The sequence below is a fragment of the Miniopterus schreibersii genome (assembly GCF_964146895.1).
Source record: "Miniopterus schreibersii genome assembly, chromosome: 11".
NCBI lineage: Eukaryota > Metazoa > Chordata > Mammalia > Chiroptera > Miniopteridae > Miniopterus > Miniopterus schreibersii.
In genome coordinates, this window is record NC_138111.1 from 26,079,721 (window position 1) to 26,099,691 (window position 19,971).

General features: G+C 36.0%; 1 protein-coding gene across 3 annotated transcripts in view; it reads right to left on the minus strand.

Annotated features, from left to right (window-relative positions):
* ZCCHC7 (zinc finger CCHC-type containing 7) overlaps positions 1 to 19,971 on the minus strand; it is a 178,161-nt gene that overhangs the window by 27,798 nt on the left and 130,392 nt on the right. For all 3 annotated transcript variants that reach the window (XM_081152020.1, XM_081152021.1, XM_081152022.1), the window contains exons 3-5: positions 7,857 to 7,900; positions 6,507 to 6,632; positions 5,419 to 5,589 (exon numbers count right to left, since the gene is read on the minus strand). In XM_081152020.1, coding sequence (XP_081008146.1) covers positions 5,419 to 5,589; positions 6,507 to 6,632; positions 7,857 to 7,900 — 341 coding nt within the window. The remainder of the gene's footprint in view (positions 1 to 5,418; positions 5,590 to 6,506; positions 6,633 to 7,856; positions 7,901 to 19,971) is intronic.

Consider the following 19,971-nt stretch of genomic DNA (forward strand, 5'->3'; position numbering starts at 1 on the left):
GATAACGGAACCTTTTCAAAGGGCTGTTGTGATGGGTAAAGAGTTGAGAAGTATGAAGTCCTTAGAACAACGCCTGACACACAGCAAGCACTTTGTTGTATTAATTATTACTGTGATGATGTCAATTCGGCACTCTCCATACTTCATGCAAAAAACTGATCATGGGGAAATTCAATAAGGTAGCTGAACCAAGTGAAATGTACTATACAATGGTCAACTCTTGGATGTGTCCAAACTTGAGAAAGCAAAAACTCAGTTTAAGTGAGCTGTTGATAGGAGAGTGAGAAAAAAAAATCCAAAAGGACAAATCAAAATGATAGATTTTGTTAGGCTATAGCTGCTGTGGCCACCTTCTTTGTATAAAAAACAATTTCAGAAACATCATTGAGCATCTACTATATGTAATGTATCTATTTTCATACTCAGCTAAGGCCTACTCAGTAATGTTTTTAGTTGTTCAAAAATACACAAAAAAGAATATTTGATCAGATAAATCTGATCTCATATTTTATAGTTCAATTTTGGAATTAAAAAACCTAAAATGTCTTTTTTTTTTTTAATATGTCTTCATTGATTTCAGAGAGAGGAAAGGAGAGGGAGAGAGAGAGACAGAAACATCAATGATGAGAGGGTCATTGATCAGCTGCCTCCTGCACGCCCCCGACCAGGGATCGAGCCTGCAACCCGGGCATGTGCCCTGACCGGGAATCGAACCCCGACCGCCTGGATCCTAGGTCGACGTTCAACCGCTGAGCCACTCCCATCCGGGCTAAAAAACCTAAAATGTCTTGATCACTGATAAAACACAAAAGCATTCCACATCATTCTCAAAGTTTATATACCCTCCCTTCAGTTTACTGAAGCTTACTTAATTCCTTCTTCCACAATGTTTAAACAACAACAAAACCCCAGCTTCCTTCTAGCCTTTCTTATAGTAACCATAACTACAGTAAACATTTTGGAATACTTCATTACAAGCTTTTTTCTGCGCAAACCTATACACATATATAAGTACTTATATTTATATAAAAACAGTATTATACTTCATATGCTTTGTAATTTATGCATTTCTCATTTAATGGAGTAACTTTCTTCATATTCAATAATTTCTGTATCATTTCCTAAATGGCTGAAGAGTATTCCATTATAGGGGACATACTGTAAATTACTTAAGTCAGCTGCATTGTTAAATATTTGGATAGCTTCTAATTTCTATTATTATAAACAACTCTGAGAGGAAGATTCTTGCAGCTATATCTTTGTAAAAGTCCATTAACTGAATTCCAGAAAGGTTATCCAAATGTACTTTCCCAGCACAACTTCCCTAACATTGGGTGTTCTTATTGAGGTATTTTTCTTTCTTCTTTTTAATTTGTAAGGGCTTTTTATACATCACAGGTAATTATCCTATCACATATTTTATAAAAATCTTTCCCATGTGTGGTTTATCATCTAATTTTATTAATGGTCTCTGTATAAACAGACATTTTTTTAAAGTTAAATCTATTCTTCCTTTCCTTATGGTTTCTGACACTGGTGTCTTTGTATTCTAATGAGAGCATTTAATTCAATGCATTTATTTATTGTGATACTTGATATAGTTGGTCCTACTTTTGTCCTTATACATTTTGTTGGTTTTTTTTTTTAAATCCTCACTTGAGGATATTTTTTCCCATTGCTTTTAGAGAGAGTGGAAGGGACAGAGAGAGAGAGAGAGAGAAACATCAATGTGCGAGACACATCAATTGGTTGCCTCCTGCACGCGCCCTGAGCGGGGCGGGGGATCGAGCCTGCAACTGAGGTACATGCCCTTGGCCGAAATTGAACCCAGGGCCTTCAGTCCACAGTCCAATGCTCTAACCACTGAGTCAAATCGGCTAGGGCAGAAAATTTATATTAATTTTAAAAACAGATTAACAGGAAGTACTTCGGCCTGTACCCTATGCTTTCCTGGTTTCTCTGTTCACTCCTACTTATTTTATTCTCTGACTTTTCTAATAAATTCACAAATGAAGAACAGCTTGGCTATGTCATCTATTTTTCTGAGAATACTCTAGCCTCTAGAGATTTCTCCACTGTCTTCTAGTCTTTAGTTACTGCACAGGAGAAATCTGATGCAAACTTTGTGTGTGTGTGTGTGTGTGTGTGTGTGTGTGTGTGTGTGTGAGAGAGAGAGAGGGGGGGGGGGAAGGGGAAGGGGGGAGGGGAAGAGGGAGAGGAGGTTTTTTTCCTGTCTGGATGTATGATTTATGTTTGACACACAGAAATTTCACTAGCATATGCCCAGATGTGGGTCTTTTTCTCCCTCATATAGAGTGTGTGCTCTTTTGATCAGAATTTCTTTTGATCGTTTTACTTTACAGTCTCCTCTATCTTCTCTATTCACACTGAGGAATGAATTAGGATTTTCTCGAGTTTCTTCCTATAGTGAGTTTATTTCATTTGGGGTCATCTCTAATTACTTTTTTAATCTATCAATTCTTCGTATATGCCTGCTCTTCCTGTGGAATACCAATGATGCAGGTTAAACTTTAGTAGGTCTTGAGCCATCTTTCTATCCTTTACATTGTAAAATTCTGGAATTTCAACCAAATACTTTTATAAAGTAGTTAACAAATGAGGCGTATTTGAAGCAGAGTTCAGGAAAGAAAAATCCATATTCTTCATTATAGTAAGAATATGAATATGACCCATCAGTTTTCATTATAAATTCACTCTGACATTAGAGAGATCTGAGGTGTGGCTATAAGGATATATACAGTAAAAATGGAAGTTTCTTGATCTCTTTAATTTATAGGAGGTCAGGGCATCTGCAGTTACCCAGGGCTTCAGAAATCCTCTGTGAATGAGCAGAAAGCCCAGTAGCAGGGAAGACGAAAGTGACAAAGGGTGGAGGACAGTATTGTCAGAGGGTATGCACCTTAAATAAGCCAAAGAAATCTAAATAAAGAGGGAGGAGTAACAATTTAGAAGCAGCCATGGCGAGCGAGAAAGAGGCTGATCCTAATCAACGTAATTCAGAGTCATATGGTCAAGAAAGAGTGAGCAGCAAGCGTTTGAAAGGCTTGCAGGGGAAACAGTCTTTTCTGTGGAATGCCAGGTTTCAAGACAGAATTAAAACATGGGTGGGACTGGCTAAACAGTTCCTGCAACCTGGGGTCAGAATGACTCCGCTCCCAAGTAAACCTCATGAAGAGCTTCTGCGATGGTGGAAAGACTCTAAGCTTCTTCAGAAGGAGTCAGTGGAACCCAGGTTTGAGTTGGCCCCAAGGGAATGCTATACCAATTGGGCAGACTGGGAAAAGATCAATTAGTGTCCAGAACCTTCAGCATGTAATTACAAAAAACACAGGACAGCAGATCTTGGCAGATTTCGGTGAAAGGGTGCTGCCGTCTCTGAAGTTGGCCACAGCCTAACCCTATCTTAAAAACTTATAATCACTGCGGTTATTAATCCTCAAGGCCATTTTAGATAAAGAGTTTAACATACATTAGAGACCAAAATTAAGACATTAAGCAGAATAGGCTATAGATTTAATTCACAGCTGATTATATAACCTTTTATAAATCGTTTTTAACTGTTCTGTACTAAAATAGTTAATTTTGAAAAAAAAACACAAAAAACTGTTCATGATAATGTCTGAGCCCCTTCTGCTATCACAAAGAAATAAGAGAAAATTATAACTGACAACTGAATGCAGAGAACAACAGTATAAAGCTAAGACAACTTAGGGTATACTATTTTAAGACTTACTAAATATTGAAAAATAAGTTTAAACTACTATGAAATGAAATGACAACTTCTATCTTTATGCTCTTTATATTCTCTAGTCTTGAGAATCATAGTCAACATCACTAGTGGCCTAAATTAAAACAATAATATACAATTTTCTCCTCATCTGATTTAACACAATTTAAAAAAAAATCCTCACGTGAGGGTATGTTTTACTGATTTTAGAGAGAGAGGAAGGGAGGGAGAGAGAGAGAGAGAGAGAGAAACATCGATGTGAGAGAAACATTGATCGGTTGCCTCCTGTAAGTGCCCCGACTGGGGATTGAGCCCGTAAACTTCTGGTGTACAGGACAACACTCGAACCAACTGAACCACCCGGCCAGGGCTGATTTGGCACAATTTTTAAAGGTCGATTATAGTTAGCGTTGAGAGCATTCTTAAACACTGCTGGCAGGTGGATACATTGGTACAATCTTTTAGAAGAGCAATTTCACAATACTTATCCAGACATAAATGTATGTATCCTTTAATTACACAATTGAATTTAGAACTTGACTTACTAAAATACTCCTACATGTATGCATACATTAAAGATGTTTATTGCAGCACTGTTTGCTTAAAAAAATGGGTAACAATATAAATCTAAATGCATTGGTAGAGAACTGGCTGAGCCAATTAGTATATCCATACAATGGAATAAAATTTAGCCACTAAAAAGGTAGATCTTTGTGAGCTGATACAGAGACACATTCACAAATCTTCCAAAGTGGAAAAAAATCAAGTTGTAAGTCAGTGTGTAGTACAGTAGCCCTATTTTTATTATTTTAAAAAGACCCCTTAAAAATCTATAATTGTTATATTACTTAAATAAGAAACACATATAACACACATTCATATTCTAGTTCACTTTAATGTGAAATTCACCTCAATAGAAAGTCATGTTAGTTTACTGAGCGAGGCTATAAAATATACTTCAATTATAAATAAAGTAAGAAAAATGTTTGTGCTTTGTATCATGTCGTTGGAGAGTACAAATTAAAGGGAAAAGGTTCTTACTTTTTTTTAAAGATACTTCTATAACTCTTCTGGTCTTTAAAACTGTGACTAGAACCCCACAGACATTTATAAGATGATGCAAAATGATGTCCCAAATAACAATATGCTAAAATTTAATGTGCTACAAGTAACTGAAATGCCTTCTAACTTACTTTTTAAAAAAAATCCAAGGAAAGTACTAAAATGAGCAGATTCAAAGTACTGGTGGCTTGTCCTTCTTGCATAATACTATTGCACCAGCCAGAGCCATCAATAAGCAGCATCAATCCAGGCTTCACACAACCACTAAGTGTGTATGTATTTTCATACAACTACGCATGCATGGGTACATAAATTTGACATATTAGTTATTACATATCTCTTAAATTTCAAGTTTTATTCAGCAAGCACATTAAGCAAAAGGGGCCAGCAAGGTTTTACAAAATTTGTTGATTCTGCCTCCTGATGAACCATTCCATAGCATCCCTATCCTGATATATCAGAGCCCTGCTTTACATGATCAGTGGCCAAAGGGACATGACTATCACATACAGTACAGAGTAAACATTCTTTTAGGTAGGCTAACAGATGGTTACAAATTGGCACACTGCCCCCAAGCCTGACAAATTAGTTATATGCAGGATACTTACATCAGCATAGTGGCCTAGCATATCACATCGGTCACATCGTTTTCTCCAGGAAGGTCTTTCATGACATCTGTGAGCAGAAGACATAGGCAAAGAACAGTCTAAGCAAAAGCGGGCTGGACAGGCATACTGGAGGTGTCCTCTCTCGGAGCAGAGGCAGCAGGGGCGGACTTTCTATGTGGCAGACAAACAGAAAATCTCTTCAGTGAAATAGTCTTAAATAGTAGAAGATTAATTTTTCTTTTTCCGTGTAATACCATTAGTTATTTCCAATTTGAGATCTCAATGAAGGTCAAATCTGGAGCCTAATTATAAAATAAAACAAAATGTCTGAAATCAACACTTTAACACAGCTATCCGTATCCTCTGGCTGTACTATCAGCTGGCCTCTATGTCTTTGGCCTTGTTTGCAGGAACATTTGCAAAGTGGAATGTGTCTGCGAGGAAAGGAGGGGAATGAGGATCTGGAACCTGAGTTACAGGAAGAACAGAAAGACAGCTTTGCCTAGAGAAGCAAAGACAGAGGAAACAAGAGAGCTGTCTCAAAAATTTGAAAGACAATCATTTGGAAGAGGGAGTAGGTAATAGAAGTGTTTGTTAAAGGCTTAGTATGTGTCAGGGAACATCTGAGAGCTTTAGTTCTGTGTTGTTCCAAAAGTTGATATATCTATTTAATATAATTTACATCAGTAAACATTTATAAATGCCTAAAATTATAATTTTTCTAACAATGAAAATTATTCCATGATGAAATAAGTTGTCTCATAAAGTAGGTTTCGAAGTGAAAGGGGTCTCAGGAATCATCAGATTCAATCTTCTCATTTTATAGACAAGAAAACAGGCACAGAGAATGAAATGATTTGCCTTAAGTTGTCCAACTACAGATGAGATGCTGAAATGGAGTCCAGGTTTTTCCGACTTGAAAGTTATTGTTTTTTCTCTATTACTACTCTAGGCTATGACCTACATAAAAAATTAACAAGAAATTTAACACATACATTACATAAGATTTGAATTCTAAGGTTATATGGTTTCAGTCCTAAGATTTTGATTTTAACAAGGTAGAAAGAAACATTACATATTTCACATACTTGTGGAAAGGGGCAGTTTTTTGACAAATGGCCACACTTGTCACAATTTCTACAGGTAACATTTTTGTTTGCTGTATAGTATCGGTGGGTCCATCTTCCAGACGATCTATTATTACCTATCTGGGCCTGGGGGGGGGAAAAATCAAGAATTAAAAAAATATTATTTCATTTTGTTCAAGAGTATTAATAGTCATAGTCGGTTCAATTTAGAACCCAGAAACATGAAACTTTGTGTTCTTAAAAGGAGTTAGAAAAACTAAAAGGGTGTGCTAGAAAAACAACTCTACTTTTTGCCTGCCTGCCCCGCCCCCCTGCCACATTCTTTCACATTGTCCATATGGCTCCATTTCTTTTGTATCTTTCTCTACTTACTATTCAGGTCTAGCTAGGGCACTGATATGCATCAGACATGGTGGTGGCATTCACAGTCAAATACATTGCTGACTTCTATATCTGAACATATATCACATTTTTCTGAATGAGAAGCTTGCTTAAGTTTTTAGACAGGGAATGGTGTTTTATAAAAATAAATTTGTTTTATAAAGTTATAAAGCCACATAGTTACTGAATGTATTCCTTCTATTGAATAGCCTAGGGTTACTGCCTATAAACTGAATTATAATTTCTAAGAGAGAATGAGATTAATTTCCTTCCACCAGAGTCCTTTTAAAAATCCATTCTGCATACAATGACCCAATGCTAGCTGTCCCATATTCTAGCCAAAAGCTAGTATCTTGCAAGAAAATATTAGCAAAGCACATCATATGGGTACCTAGAGAGGAATATGTAAATGTCAGCCATGCTTTTATCTTGTTTGATAGAATTCTATTTTTGAAAAAACTTTCATCTTTTACTTGTTATTATGCTGAACTGGCCAAGTAGGCCCAAAGATGTCATAATCTAATTATCTCTTAAAACTTCTCTTTTACCAACTTGTAAAATTATTCTCTTTTCTAGCCACCTGCCACAATTAAGGCTAATAAACACCTGCCACATCCTAAATATAGCCTAACCATTTCCTTACACTGAAGAAGCAGTTATTTCCGGTGTTGATCTTTAGTGGTACCAGGCAATATGAGCTGAGAGGACTCACCTCCTCAGAGAAGAAACAGAAAGGAAAGGGGACTAACTCATTATGGCAATTAATTGACTGACAAAAATCAAGGCTGAACCGCGCTTCCGAAAAATTCAATTACCCATATACTTAAAATCAACTTTTTCTTACAAGATACTCAGGCTGTTGTTATTTTTTAAAAGTTTACTTAGTTACCATAATGAAGTGAAAGAAAACTAGGAATCAAACAAATTGTTAATCTATTATGCATAACTTCAAAAACAATTTAATTTTACCTCAACGTCTTTGTCACTGATGAACCAGTTTACACCATCTTCTCCTACAAAATAAATAAATACGTTATTGAATCTTAAAACCTTTAAAGCACTTATAAATTGACAATAAATTATTCAATTTCTCAGTACTGAAATTGGACCCCAAAGGTGTAGTGAGAGATGTGAATCCCTTAACCTCTTATCTTGGTTTCATTGTTACCTGTGTGGCTCTGAACAAATACTTAACCTCTCTTAACCTCAGTTTCCTTACCTATAAAATGGGAATAATAGTATTTGCCCTGTCTATCTAAAAATAGGATCTCATGAGATATGTGAAAATGCTTTGAAAACCATCAAATTATAAACAAGTATAAGAAAATCAGTGAAGGGACCAAAAACCTAACAGCAGAGGCAGAAAGAAATCTTTGTCTGAACTCCCCATATCTGACTATAGCAGAGCTTTGAGAATCAGTGACCACAGCCACCACCTCCCTCCAGATCTCCAGTCAGGGAAGTCACGGACCTTGAATAACAGGGATATTCCCCCCAAAATTGTAAACAAGCATCAGCAAAACCTCCCATCTTCGTTTTAAATATTTTTAATTAATTTTTTAAAAATATATATTTTTATTGATTTTTAGAAAAATAGGGAGAGGGAGAGAGAATGAGAAAGAGAAAGCTCACCGGGAGGGCGGAACAGCTATCGGTACCTCCTGCGCGCCCCTACCAGGGGTCCAGTCCGAAACCCCGGCGTGTGCCCAGGCAGGGAGTCCAGAAGAGGCCAACCAACTGAACCACACCGGCCAGGGCAAAACCTTTCATCTTCTGAAGCCCTAAATCTTCCCCTTTGTTAAGTTGGTATACGAACCTTTACCTTTGTTATGGAGCGCTCCCACACTTTGTCTTTTCTCTTGTTAAGCTCTTTATTGTCAGTTAAGTCACAGCCACCGCCCCCCTCCCTGCCACACACACACCTTTTTGGACCCAAGTAGTTACAGGCAAGGTTTTCATTCCAATATCAGTATTAATTGTGTCCACTAGCTTCCTACTGTAGTTGACTTACATTTTAACATTTTTTAAAAACTGGACTTTGAACACAATCTCACAATTAGGGCTTGGAATTCAGTACTGTTTTTTAACTAGTATCAAAAATAGTAAAATAAAAAAGCAAAAGAGGAGGCCAAATATCCTGAAACCATTGATTGACTAAAAAAAAAATTAAAAACCTAGGGGGGGTGGGGAGCCCTACATTTTTATCAGCTGTTTTCTTCTCTTTGCACTGTTCCTTTACAAAACAGCACATGGCTGCTATTCCTTTGGTCCACCTACGGCCCAGGAGGAAGGGACATATGACTAATGTAGAAGCTAAGGTGTCAACAAAGGACTGAAAGATTTTTTTTCTCCCCCCAAAGCAAAGTTAAGATTTCCTCCTCCTTCCTATCTACTCCTCTTCTCTATCTCAAAAAACACAAATTGAGCTTGACTCTTTTCTTTGAAAGGAATTTTGAAGAGACATGAAGTAATCTACATGTTCCCAGGCCTACCAGGAGTAAGTGTCTAGAGATATATTTTAAAATAAAATACTTTTACTGAGAAAACCCAAGAGGCTGCTTTACAAAAAGACCAATCCATAGGAGAGCAGAGATGCTGTGCTGATGATTATTTCCTTTGTAAAATTTGGAGGCTGCATCCATATATTGAGAGTGAAGAATACATTAAATAGCAGCAGCTCCCATTCCTTCATCATCACCATCCATGCTATTATTCTTTCATTCAAAGGATTCATCTAAGGAGCCAGCTTTGCTGTAGCTTTCAAAGCTGCCTTTTGTATCTCAATGTCCTTCATCATTAAAATTCAAAATGACCGCTTAAACTCACTTTAATTATAAAACTGACTTCATATTGTCCTTAAAAAATGAAATTCAAAACCAGTGAAATGCAAAATAGCAACAGTTGCCACCCTCAATCCCCAATAAATTTACACACAACAGGGAACAGTGGAAAAGGGAAGGTCTGAGAGAGGGAGATCCACTCCGCTGACATTGTTTTAACATTCCTGGGGAATTAATATTCTGGGTTATGTACTAACTCCTCTTCAACAAGCTACAGTGTGTTCTTACTGTAGAAAACCTATCAACAAGTACACAAAATAGGTTTCAATTGCAGATTAAATCAGACTTCTTAGTAGAAAATGAACAAGGACATAATCAGGAACATGGAAATCAACTCTTGGCCCTACCCATGGTTCCAGTTCTGGTTCCATCTTGGAAATGACAGCTGACTCCTGCCCTTGATCTTTTCTCTGTCCTGTTTGCTTAACTCCAAGTCCCAACCTAGTGAGAGCTTCTGTATAAGGGGCAACTCATTAGAACTTCCACAGGCAGCCCGTTCTCCACGGTGTAAAATGAGTGGTATGGGACTCAGCAGAAACCTAGGTTCCAGTTTTAACCCTGTCTCTTATTTGCTGTGTGGCTCTGGGCAGGCTGTTTGTCCTCTCTGGGTCTGTATAATGGGTTGGACTAAATGGTAGCCATTGTAACTTCTAGCACAGAATGTATGTGAGTCTACCAGATTTTCATTTATTCTGGAATCAGTACACTGCCATTTAGTCTAGTCACCTACACCTCCAGGCCTATGCAACAGGTACAGGGCACCTTGCTTTAGAGACAACTTCCCACAGGGCCCAGGAGTACTCATTTTCCAGGTATTTACCACCTGGGGCAACTGAATATAAAATGGGATTGCCCTAAACATGCCTAACATCAGTTCTTAGCTGCTTTATAGCCTTGTTTTGCTAATATCCAGGCCTGTGATTCTTTTCAGACTTCAGAATTATAATCAAAGCAATAGCTGGCAACTCTTTCTTTGCATTAAATCAACTCAGTTTAACAAACACGTATTGAAAGGTTACAATAAGCAAGGTGCTATAGTGTAAACAAAGATGAAAAAGAGATTATAACATAATAAAACACAAGGAGAGAAATGAAAAAAGGAATAAGAAAAGAATCAGCTTCGCTGGTGGGACTCAGTTGGTTCAGAGCCCTCCCATGAACCAGGAGGTCACTGTTTGATTCCTAGTCAGGGTGCAGGCCTGGGTTGTGGGTTTGACCCCAGCAGGGGCGGTGCAGGAGGCAGCGGATGGGTGTTTCTCTGCCATCATCAATGTTTCTCTCTCTCTCTCTCTCTGAAATCAACATATATAACATATATATATACATACATATATATATAAATATAAAGAAAAGAATAAAAAATACTATGGTAAATTTGGAGAAAGAAAGAGATGTCTGAATTTAAGGGAGAAAGGGGGGAAAAGCCACAGAAGCTGTGCCATAAAGGAAATCCTAATGAGGTGTAACTTACACATTATAAAATATACTAATGTAAAAAATATAGTATGATGTACTTTGACAAATGTATATATCTGTGTATCCACCACAAAAATCAAATGTAAAACATTTCCATCATCCAAAAATGTTACCTTTGCATATTTGCAGTCAAACTCCTACCCCAGGCAACCACTGATTTGCTTTCTATCATAATAGATTCATTTTGCAGGTTCTAGGACTACACACAGAATGGAACAAAAGTAGGTTTACAGTTGTGAATACATGAAACACAGAGTTTATTCTTGTATTATTATTATTATATTATTTTCCATATGAACAACTGTAAACCCACTTTTGCCCCACCCTATATAAATAGAATCATAGATTATGTACCATTTTGTGTCTGGCTTCTTTAATTTCTGAGTATTTGTGGGATTTACCCATCTTGTTGGGTAGTAGTAGTTTGTTCCTTTCTAATAGCTGAGCAGTATTCTATTGTGTGGATATCATAGTTTAGCTGTTTCATCTTCTGATGAACATTTAGGTTGTTTCCAATTTTGAGCAGTTATAAATTAAGCAGCAATAAACATTCTAGCAAAAGTCTTCCTTTTAAGTGGCGTAAGTTTTTTTTTCATTTCTTTTGGGAGTAGAATTACTAAATATGGTAAGAATACCTTTACCTTTATATGGAACTGGTAAATTTTCCCAAAGAGGTTGTGCCATAGTACATACCTATCAGCAATGTCTGAGAGTTCAAGTAGCTTCATAATCTCATCAACACTTGGAATTGTCAGTCTTTTATTTTCACCCAAGGATATGTTTTTATTGATTTTTGGGGGGGGGGGGAGAGAGGAGAAAGAGAGACAGAAACATCGATGTGGGAAGCATCGCTTGGGTTGCCTCCAGTACCCACCCTGAGGATTGAACCCACAACCTAGGTATGTGCCACCTGGCCTGGGCTGGAATTGTCAGTCTTTTAAATTTTAGCCTTAAAATGGGTGTGAAGTAGTATTACATTAGGATTTTAATGGATATTACTCTGATGACTAATGATGTCGAGCATCTTTTATGTATTTATTTGCCATTCATATATCTTCTTTCAAAAACTGTTCAAATTTTTGGCCCATTATTAAATTGGGTAATTTTTATCTTTTTTTGATAGGTGGTTGGTTTTCTTCTTTTTATTGAATCACAAGAGTTCTTTATATATTCTAGATACAAGTCTTTTATCAGACATGTGATCTGCAAATATTTTCTCCCAGTGTGCTTGCTTTTTCATTGATTTTTAAAACAGTTATTAGGAAAGCAGAAGTAATAAATTTGACAAATTTTCCCTTGATAATGTTTTCTGTGCCCAAAGAAATTTGCCTATGCAAGATTACAAGCACTTTCTGGGTTTTCTTCTAAACTTCTATATTTTCAGCTTTTTATGTTTAGTTACTACCCATTTTTCCCCCACATGAATATCCAGTTGTTCCAACATCATTTGTTGGAAAGATGACCCTTTCTTCATTGAATTACCTTAGCAACCTTGTTGAAAGTCAATTGACTATATACATGTGGGTCAAATTCTTGAAGTTCTATTATGTTACATTGAGCTATATGTCTATCATTATATCATATTACAGTCTTTATTACTAAAGGTTTATTTAAAAATCTTGAAACCATGTAGAGTAAGCCTTCCAACCTTTTTGTTCTTTTTCAAGATTGCTATGGCTATTCTAGACCCTTTTGATTTCTGTAGAAATTTTAGAATAAATGTCAATTTCTACAAAAAAGCCTGCTGGGATTTTGATGGATATTGTGCTATATCTACAGATCAGCTTGGGAAAATATTTTAACAATATCAAGTCTTCCAAAACATGATTATGGTGTATTTCATCTATTTTGGTCTCTTTAATTTTTCTGAGTGATGTTTTATAGGTTTAAGTGAACAGGTCTTACATATATTTTACTAAATTTATCCCTGAGTATTTCATGTTTGTTATTGCAAAGGGCTTATTTTTTAATTCCATTTTTCAATTTTTGGTTAAAAGTTTATAAAAATACAATTGATTTTTGTTTACTCACCTTGCATCCTGCAAATTTCTCTCACTTTCTGTTAATATGGTGAATTACAGTGAAACCAACCTTTTATTCTAGGATTGACATACTTGGTTAGGATTATTATTCTTAAAAATATATTGTACAATTCAACTTGCGAGTATTTTATTAAGAATTTTTACATCTGAGTTCATGAAGGATACTGATTTATACTCTTCTTATGTCTTTGTCTGGTTTTGATATTGGGGTAAAACTGGCCTCATAAGAGTTGGGAAGTGTTGGGAAGAGTTTGTGTAGGACTGGTGTTATTTCTTCCTAAATATCTGATATTCTCCAGCAAAGTCAGAGGCTGGAGTTTTTCTTATTTGTGGGCCAGGAATTTTACTTGTAGAAAGGATTTAAAAGAGTAATTAAATTTCTTTAATAGATATGCAGCTGTTTACATTTTCTATTTCTTCTTGAGCCAGTTTTGGCAATTTGTGACTTTATGACTTTCAAAGAGTTTGTCTGTTACTTCTAAATTGTCAAAATGATTGGCATAAAGTTGTCCATAATAGACTTATGCTTTTCCTTTTATTCTTCTAATTTGTACATAGGCCCATCTAGTAGTAAATTTTTTATCTCAAATATTATATATTTCAGTTCTAAAAGTTCCATTTTTTTTATATCTTCCATTTCTCTCATTATATTTATCTTTTCCTTCAAATCTCTGTATATATTTATAATAGTTGTTTTAATTTTAAAGTCCCTGCCTGAGAATTTCATTATCTCTTATCAGGAGGGCAAGTGTGGAATAAGTTAACACAGTATGGCTGGAAGCAGAAGTCTTGTATAGGATTTTTGTTTTTTTTAAACTTTATTTACTTATTTATTTATTTTTAAAGATATCTTTATTGATTTCAGAGACAGGAAAGGAGGGGGAGAGAGAGAGATAGAAACATCAATGATAAGAGAGTCACTGATTAGCTGCCTAGCCTGCAACCCGGGCATGTGCCCTGACAGGGAATCGAGCCCCGATCTCCTGGATCCTAGGTTGATGCTCAACCGCTGAGCCACGCCGGGCCGGGCTTGCAAAGGATTTCAATAGAAAAGATGCAGGAGGACACTAGTTAAAAGGAAAGGCACAAGCAACGTAATGGAAGAGGTAAAAGAAAACAGTAAACTGTACAGTCTGATTGGAAATAAGGATGTAATAATTCCTTTACTAGGAATTTCCACAGATCTTTTTACATATAAAGAATACTGAGAATTAAAATACTATTACTTATAAGAAGCCTTTTACCTGAAACACATATGAAGACTTCATTAACATTAAATCTATTCTTCCAACTAAGAAGTTTTCCATGTCCCCTTTCAGATTAACTTAAAAAGTCTTGACTTTCTCCTGTGTGATCTCTCCAATGAACAGTACAGCAGGACTCTTTCTACCAGAGCAGTAACATTGAAGGCAGAGACAGTAAAACAGTGTTACAGGGTGCTCTGCTAACACCAAGCAACAACCAGGATGTCTCATATCTCCTGAAATAACTTTCAAAACAAAAAAGTGAACCCAAAAGAAAAGTGAACCCATAAACTTGCACATTTCCCCTTGCCCCCCACTACCACATTTTCTCCTATCTGTGGAACTATTCTGCTATTTTCCCCCCTCTCTTTTACTACATGGTAATAAAGATAAATGTCTTTCATATTTATATGGTGATTCAGAGTCTATAGATTGTTTTAAATATACAGTTTATCCTCGGAACAATCCTGTACATTATGGTTGCATAAATGTTCACTTTTCTATGTATGTACTATCTACAAAAAATGGCAACCGGTGCTTTCTGTGGAATGTAGTGCTAATGTAGCTATTTACCCATAAGACTGCATTCTGTTTTCAAAGGATCTAAAGAAAAGTCTGGACTAGATTTCTTAGGATCAAAGCCAGTTTATAGTTTGCTTCAGTTATTCTTAGTTTGCCTACATTCTGGTGGGTAGGGACAGCTGAAGATCATTCCTTTGCCGAAAGAGCAGCTATAGATAACTAGAGAGCTAGTTCTCTCTACCTTTGGGATAATTTGACAGGAAACAGGAGTTAGTAAAGTGTTTTCCCAAAGATCACCAAAGATTACAGAAGGACTTACTTTGACACATCCAGCTGGTCATTTGCAGTACAGGTGCCAGGAACTGATGAGAATCTTTTCCTGAGCCTAATATCCTTCTTATAAGGAAGCCATAGATGCCTTACATTTTCTAGATATCCTAATTTGTAACATCTAAAATTATAAATCTCGCCCAGCTGGCCTGGCTCAGCGCTTGACCATCAGCCTATGATCCAGGAGATCCTAGTACGATTCCTGATCAGGGCACATGCCCTGGTTATGGGCTCGATCCCCAGTAGGGGGCGTGCAGGAGATAGCCAATCAATGACCCTCTCATCATTGATGTTTCTCTCTCTCCTCCTCTCCCTCCCTCTCTCTGAAATCAATAAAGATATAGTTTAATAAAATAAAATAAAGTAAAATTGTAAATCTCAATAAGTTTAGTGACAAGGTATGTATTTATATTTTCAGCATACAATGGACTAGAATTTACCAGATATAAAAACTTATTTTGCCACTTTCAGCAAGCCAGATATAAACTTATTTTGCCACTACTCATTATTTAAGAAAGCAAATGCAACTTTCCTCAAACTGTAAAATGTTTTCATTTAATGTGGTGTCAAGATAATTTTCAACAAATATTTACTGAATATCTCTCATGTAAAAGACAGTGTAGGAGACAGAAAGATGACTAAGACACGGTGCTTGCCATAGAGTAACCTGTGCTACTGCTGGGTTAAAGAATCTAAAAAGCATTACTGTGATAACTAAATAACTATGATAATTTTACTTTTTAAAATAGAAGGATGTTTTCATTAACAAAATTTTAAATAAAACAAACTATCCACTATTATTTGGAAAAATAGGCTATTTAACAAAAATACCAAATGTAGTCTGCCAATGAGCAATTAACTTATGATGATGACTGTATTGTCTAAACAGTCTTTCTTACAACATGTAAGTCCTTTAGCAACTGTTTTGTCCCCAAATAATCTGTGAGTGTATCAATAGGCAGCTCACAGTTGGGGACTGGGGGGAAAAAAAGACACTGTTTGGTATATACACGCAATCACTAAGGCACCAAGATTGTGGGTCTTCTCAATATCTATCCACTCACTTGCAATATACAGTCCAAACTGACTCATATATGATGGCACTCTTTCACTCCTCTCAAACATGTGAAATGGTCAAGAAAACATAAAGAAGATAAAAGTAGAGAAGATCGTGAATAACCCTCCCACCAGAGGGAGGGTTAAATAATTGGCAGTTAAATAATTTGGGGTTAAATAATTTGGCAGTTACAGCATAAAAAACAAATTAACAATATTACATTTCTAAGTTTGTTGCCCACACTCCCTTTATATAACTAATATTTTAAACCAAAAGGTCCTACTGTTTGTAATTTAACACTCCCAGTGCTTTCCCATCTATGTACTTCAGCTCATATTATTCCTTTAATCTCCAAACATTGTCTCTTTCTTTGCCCAATTTTCCACCTAACCCATCCAATTTCCATGATTACAAATTCTGAATAACCTTTAAGGCTCAGTTCCTCATAGTCAATGCAAACAGATAATAGTCAGTACTTTTCTCACTTGACCTCTGTGAGCATTTACAATTGTCTAAGCTGATATAACAAAACACTTTCCAAGTTCTTGTCTCCCTTTGAGGTTTCCTCTTCTTCCACTGTTTATCAGCAAGTAACCAATGTCCTACTCTTAACCTTCCTTCTCATTTTACATTTTTTGTCCCAGGTTATGTAATGCATGCCCACAGAGGAAACCAAATCTGTACCTCTAGGCCAAATCTTTTCTTAAGTTACTGATCTATGGGATGTCTGTATTAAACATAGGTAACTCAAACTCATAATCACTAAAAATGAATTCATTTTCTCCCATTCCTTGCATTTCTCTCTTAAAAACAAACAACCCTATCTTCTTTCCTTCTTGTATCTTAGTCTATTTTCTATAAAGAAAACCTCAACTCTTCCCTCTCACTTTTCATACACTCACCACATCCTGAAAATTCTCTATCCATAACAACCTCAATGCTACTGGCAAACAGAATTTAACGTCTCACCTAGATTATTCAAGTTAGTTCTATTTCTAGTACCACGACCCCCTTTCCATTCCGTTGTTACTGAAGTAATGTTTTTAAAATGGAAATATGAATACATTCTGCCCTGAATGGTCCCTCAATACCTACAGGATAAATGTGAAACTCCTCTGCATGTCAGATAACACCTTCCATGCTTTGGCCCTTACCTATTTTTCTAGCTTTATCTTCCTGGTCCTGATACTTCAAGTATGCCTAATAATTTCCCAGTATGCACTGCTGTTCTCTGCAACTCTGCCTATGCATTCATTCCCTGAAACACAAACCTAATTTCAACCATATGGAACTTAGACTTGGATCTTCAAGTGCCTGATAATGTGTTACCTCCTCCATTTAAGTCTTCCCTGATAACCCTTCATAACCTCCTGGAAAAGTCCAGTCAGTTTAAAACTTGAACTTTTAAAACTTTTAAAGTTTTAAGACTTAAAACTTAGAATTTCTGTAGTAAGCAACTCCAGGAACCAAAAAAACTTTAAAAAATCAGTTACTGAGTAACATCACTTGGCAGACACAGGATGCACACAAAGTATAAGATAACTGGATATTTATACATAATCATGCCTGTACCTAGCCAGTGTTTATGGGTTAAAAGATCACAAAGATGAAGCTGTCATATTATTTATGTCATATCCTTTCTTGAGCCTGCTTTTACTATACCAGATTTCCCCCTGGGATATTCACATTTCTAATAAGCAACTGAGCCAGCCACAAATGAAGTTACTATTCCCAACTTCATCAGCAGCATCTGTTATTTCAACGGAAACTTTTGAAATACACACAATGCCACATGCAAATCCCCTGTGGGTTGAGCCACTTTACTCAACTTGCATTCTTCTCAAACTGCTCTTCATTTCTGTCTTGGTTTTCTCTAATTTATACATTTCCATTTAACATTGGTCACAAAATCATGTTAGTCATAAAGTTTTGTACTGGCAATAATTTAAATAAAGTGAATTTTAATAGAAGAATTTGCAAGTTAGGCATCAAATTGTCCATCTTATTTTAAATCACATTAAATTTACCAGAAACAATTTATATTTTTAAATGTATGTAAACGATAAATGGGGATTTAGTTTTTCTTTTTTTAGAGGTAGAGGAGGAAGAAGAAAGAGGAAATAAACACAGGTGCTTAGCACAGGGTTCTATAGAGCTCTTGCAAAGCTATCTGTCATATAGAGGCTTTTGTGTATGACCAGACAGACAGGCAGGACAGTCAGACACAGACACATCCAGTTCTCTTCATCCCTGCTCCCTCTGCCCCAAGGATATAGTCAGTAAACCGCCTGACTAATGTTTATTTAGAAATAAAACTAGAAATACTTATTTAGAAATAAAAGGCTCCTCAAATGAAACTAAGTAACAAGAGTAGAAAGAAAAAATTATGAACAGAGACAGTCAATTCAGTGGGATTATGGGAGTTGTTTTTTTCTTCTTTTTCTTCCTTATTCTTTTAAAGTCACAGTCTTTTTTTTTTTTTTTTTTTTTTAAGAATACTACTATTTATTTAGTATTTACTATGTATCAGGCACAGTGCTAAGAGCTTTACATGGAATAATCATTTAATCCTCATTTAGTCATTTAATACCTAATAAGGTAGGTAGATATAGGTAAGGAAATTTGTTAGTAACTCGCTCAAGATAAAGAGATGTTACAAAACTTTTTCCATCCCATCTGGAAGAACAAGTCTTGCAAAATATACAATATGAAAGGTGTTACTGTTAAAAGCAGTTATTAGAAAAGGGGAAATAATACAAACATAAATGTTCACTTTTACTTATGGGTGAATTTATTTAATCTCAAAGTCAGATACGCTGGCAGATTTTAACTTTGGAGGAAGGCCCAATACAAACTTGCTTTCTTTATGTTAAACTTTTAAAAATTAAGATACAATTCATACACCAGAAAATTCACCCTTTTAACATGTGCAATTTAATGTTTTTAGTTTCTTCACAAGGTTGGGAAACCATCACAACTATTTAATTCCAGAGTATTTTTATCACCCCCAAATAAACCCCATACCAATAAGCAATTATTCCCCATTCTCCCTCTCTCCAGCCCCTGGGAATTACTAATCTACTTTTTGTCTCCATGGATTTGCTTATTCTGAACATTTTATATAAATGAAACAAATATGTAGCCCTTTGTGACTGGCTTCTTTCACTCAGCATGTGTCAATTCGTCACCCCTTTACATGGCTAAATAATATTCCATTGTGTGGATATGCCACAGTGAAATTTTATTTTATCTACTCATTCATCATTTAGTGAATATTTGGGTTGTTTCCACTTTTTGATTATTAGGAATAATGTTGTTATGAACATTTGTTTACAGATTTTTGTGCAGATATATATTTTTGCTTCCCGTGTGTATATCTAGGAGTGGACTCACTGGATTATATGCTAACTCTGTGTTTAACTTTTTGTCGAACTGAGAAACTGTTTTCCAAAGTGGTTGTGCCATGTATTTTCTTTTTAAAAAAATATCAAATATGGTGCCTGGTCCCCACCTCCACCCTCCCTCCACCCCAAAAGGCAAAAAGTAAAATATACCATACACACACTTGAAATA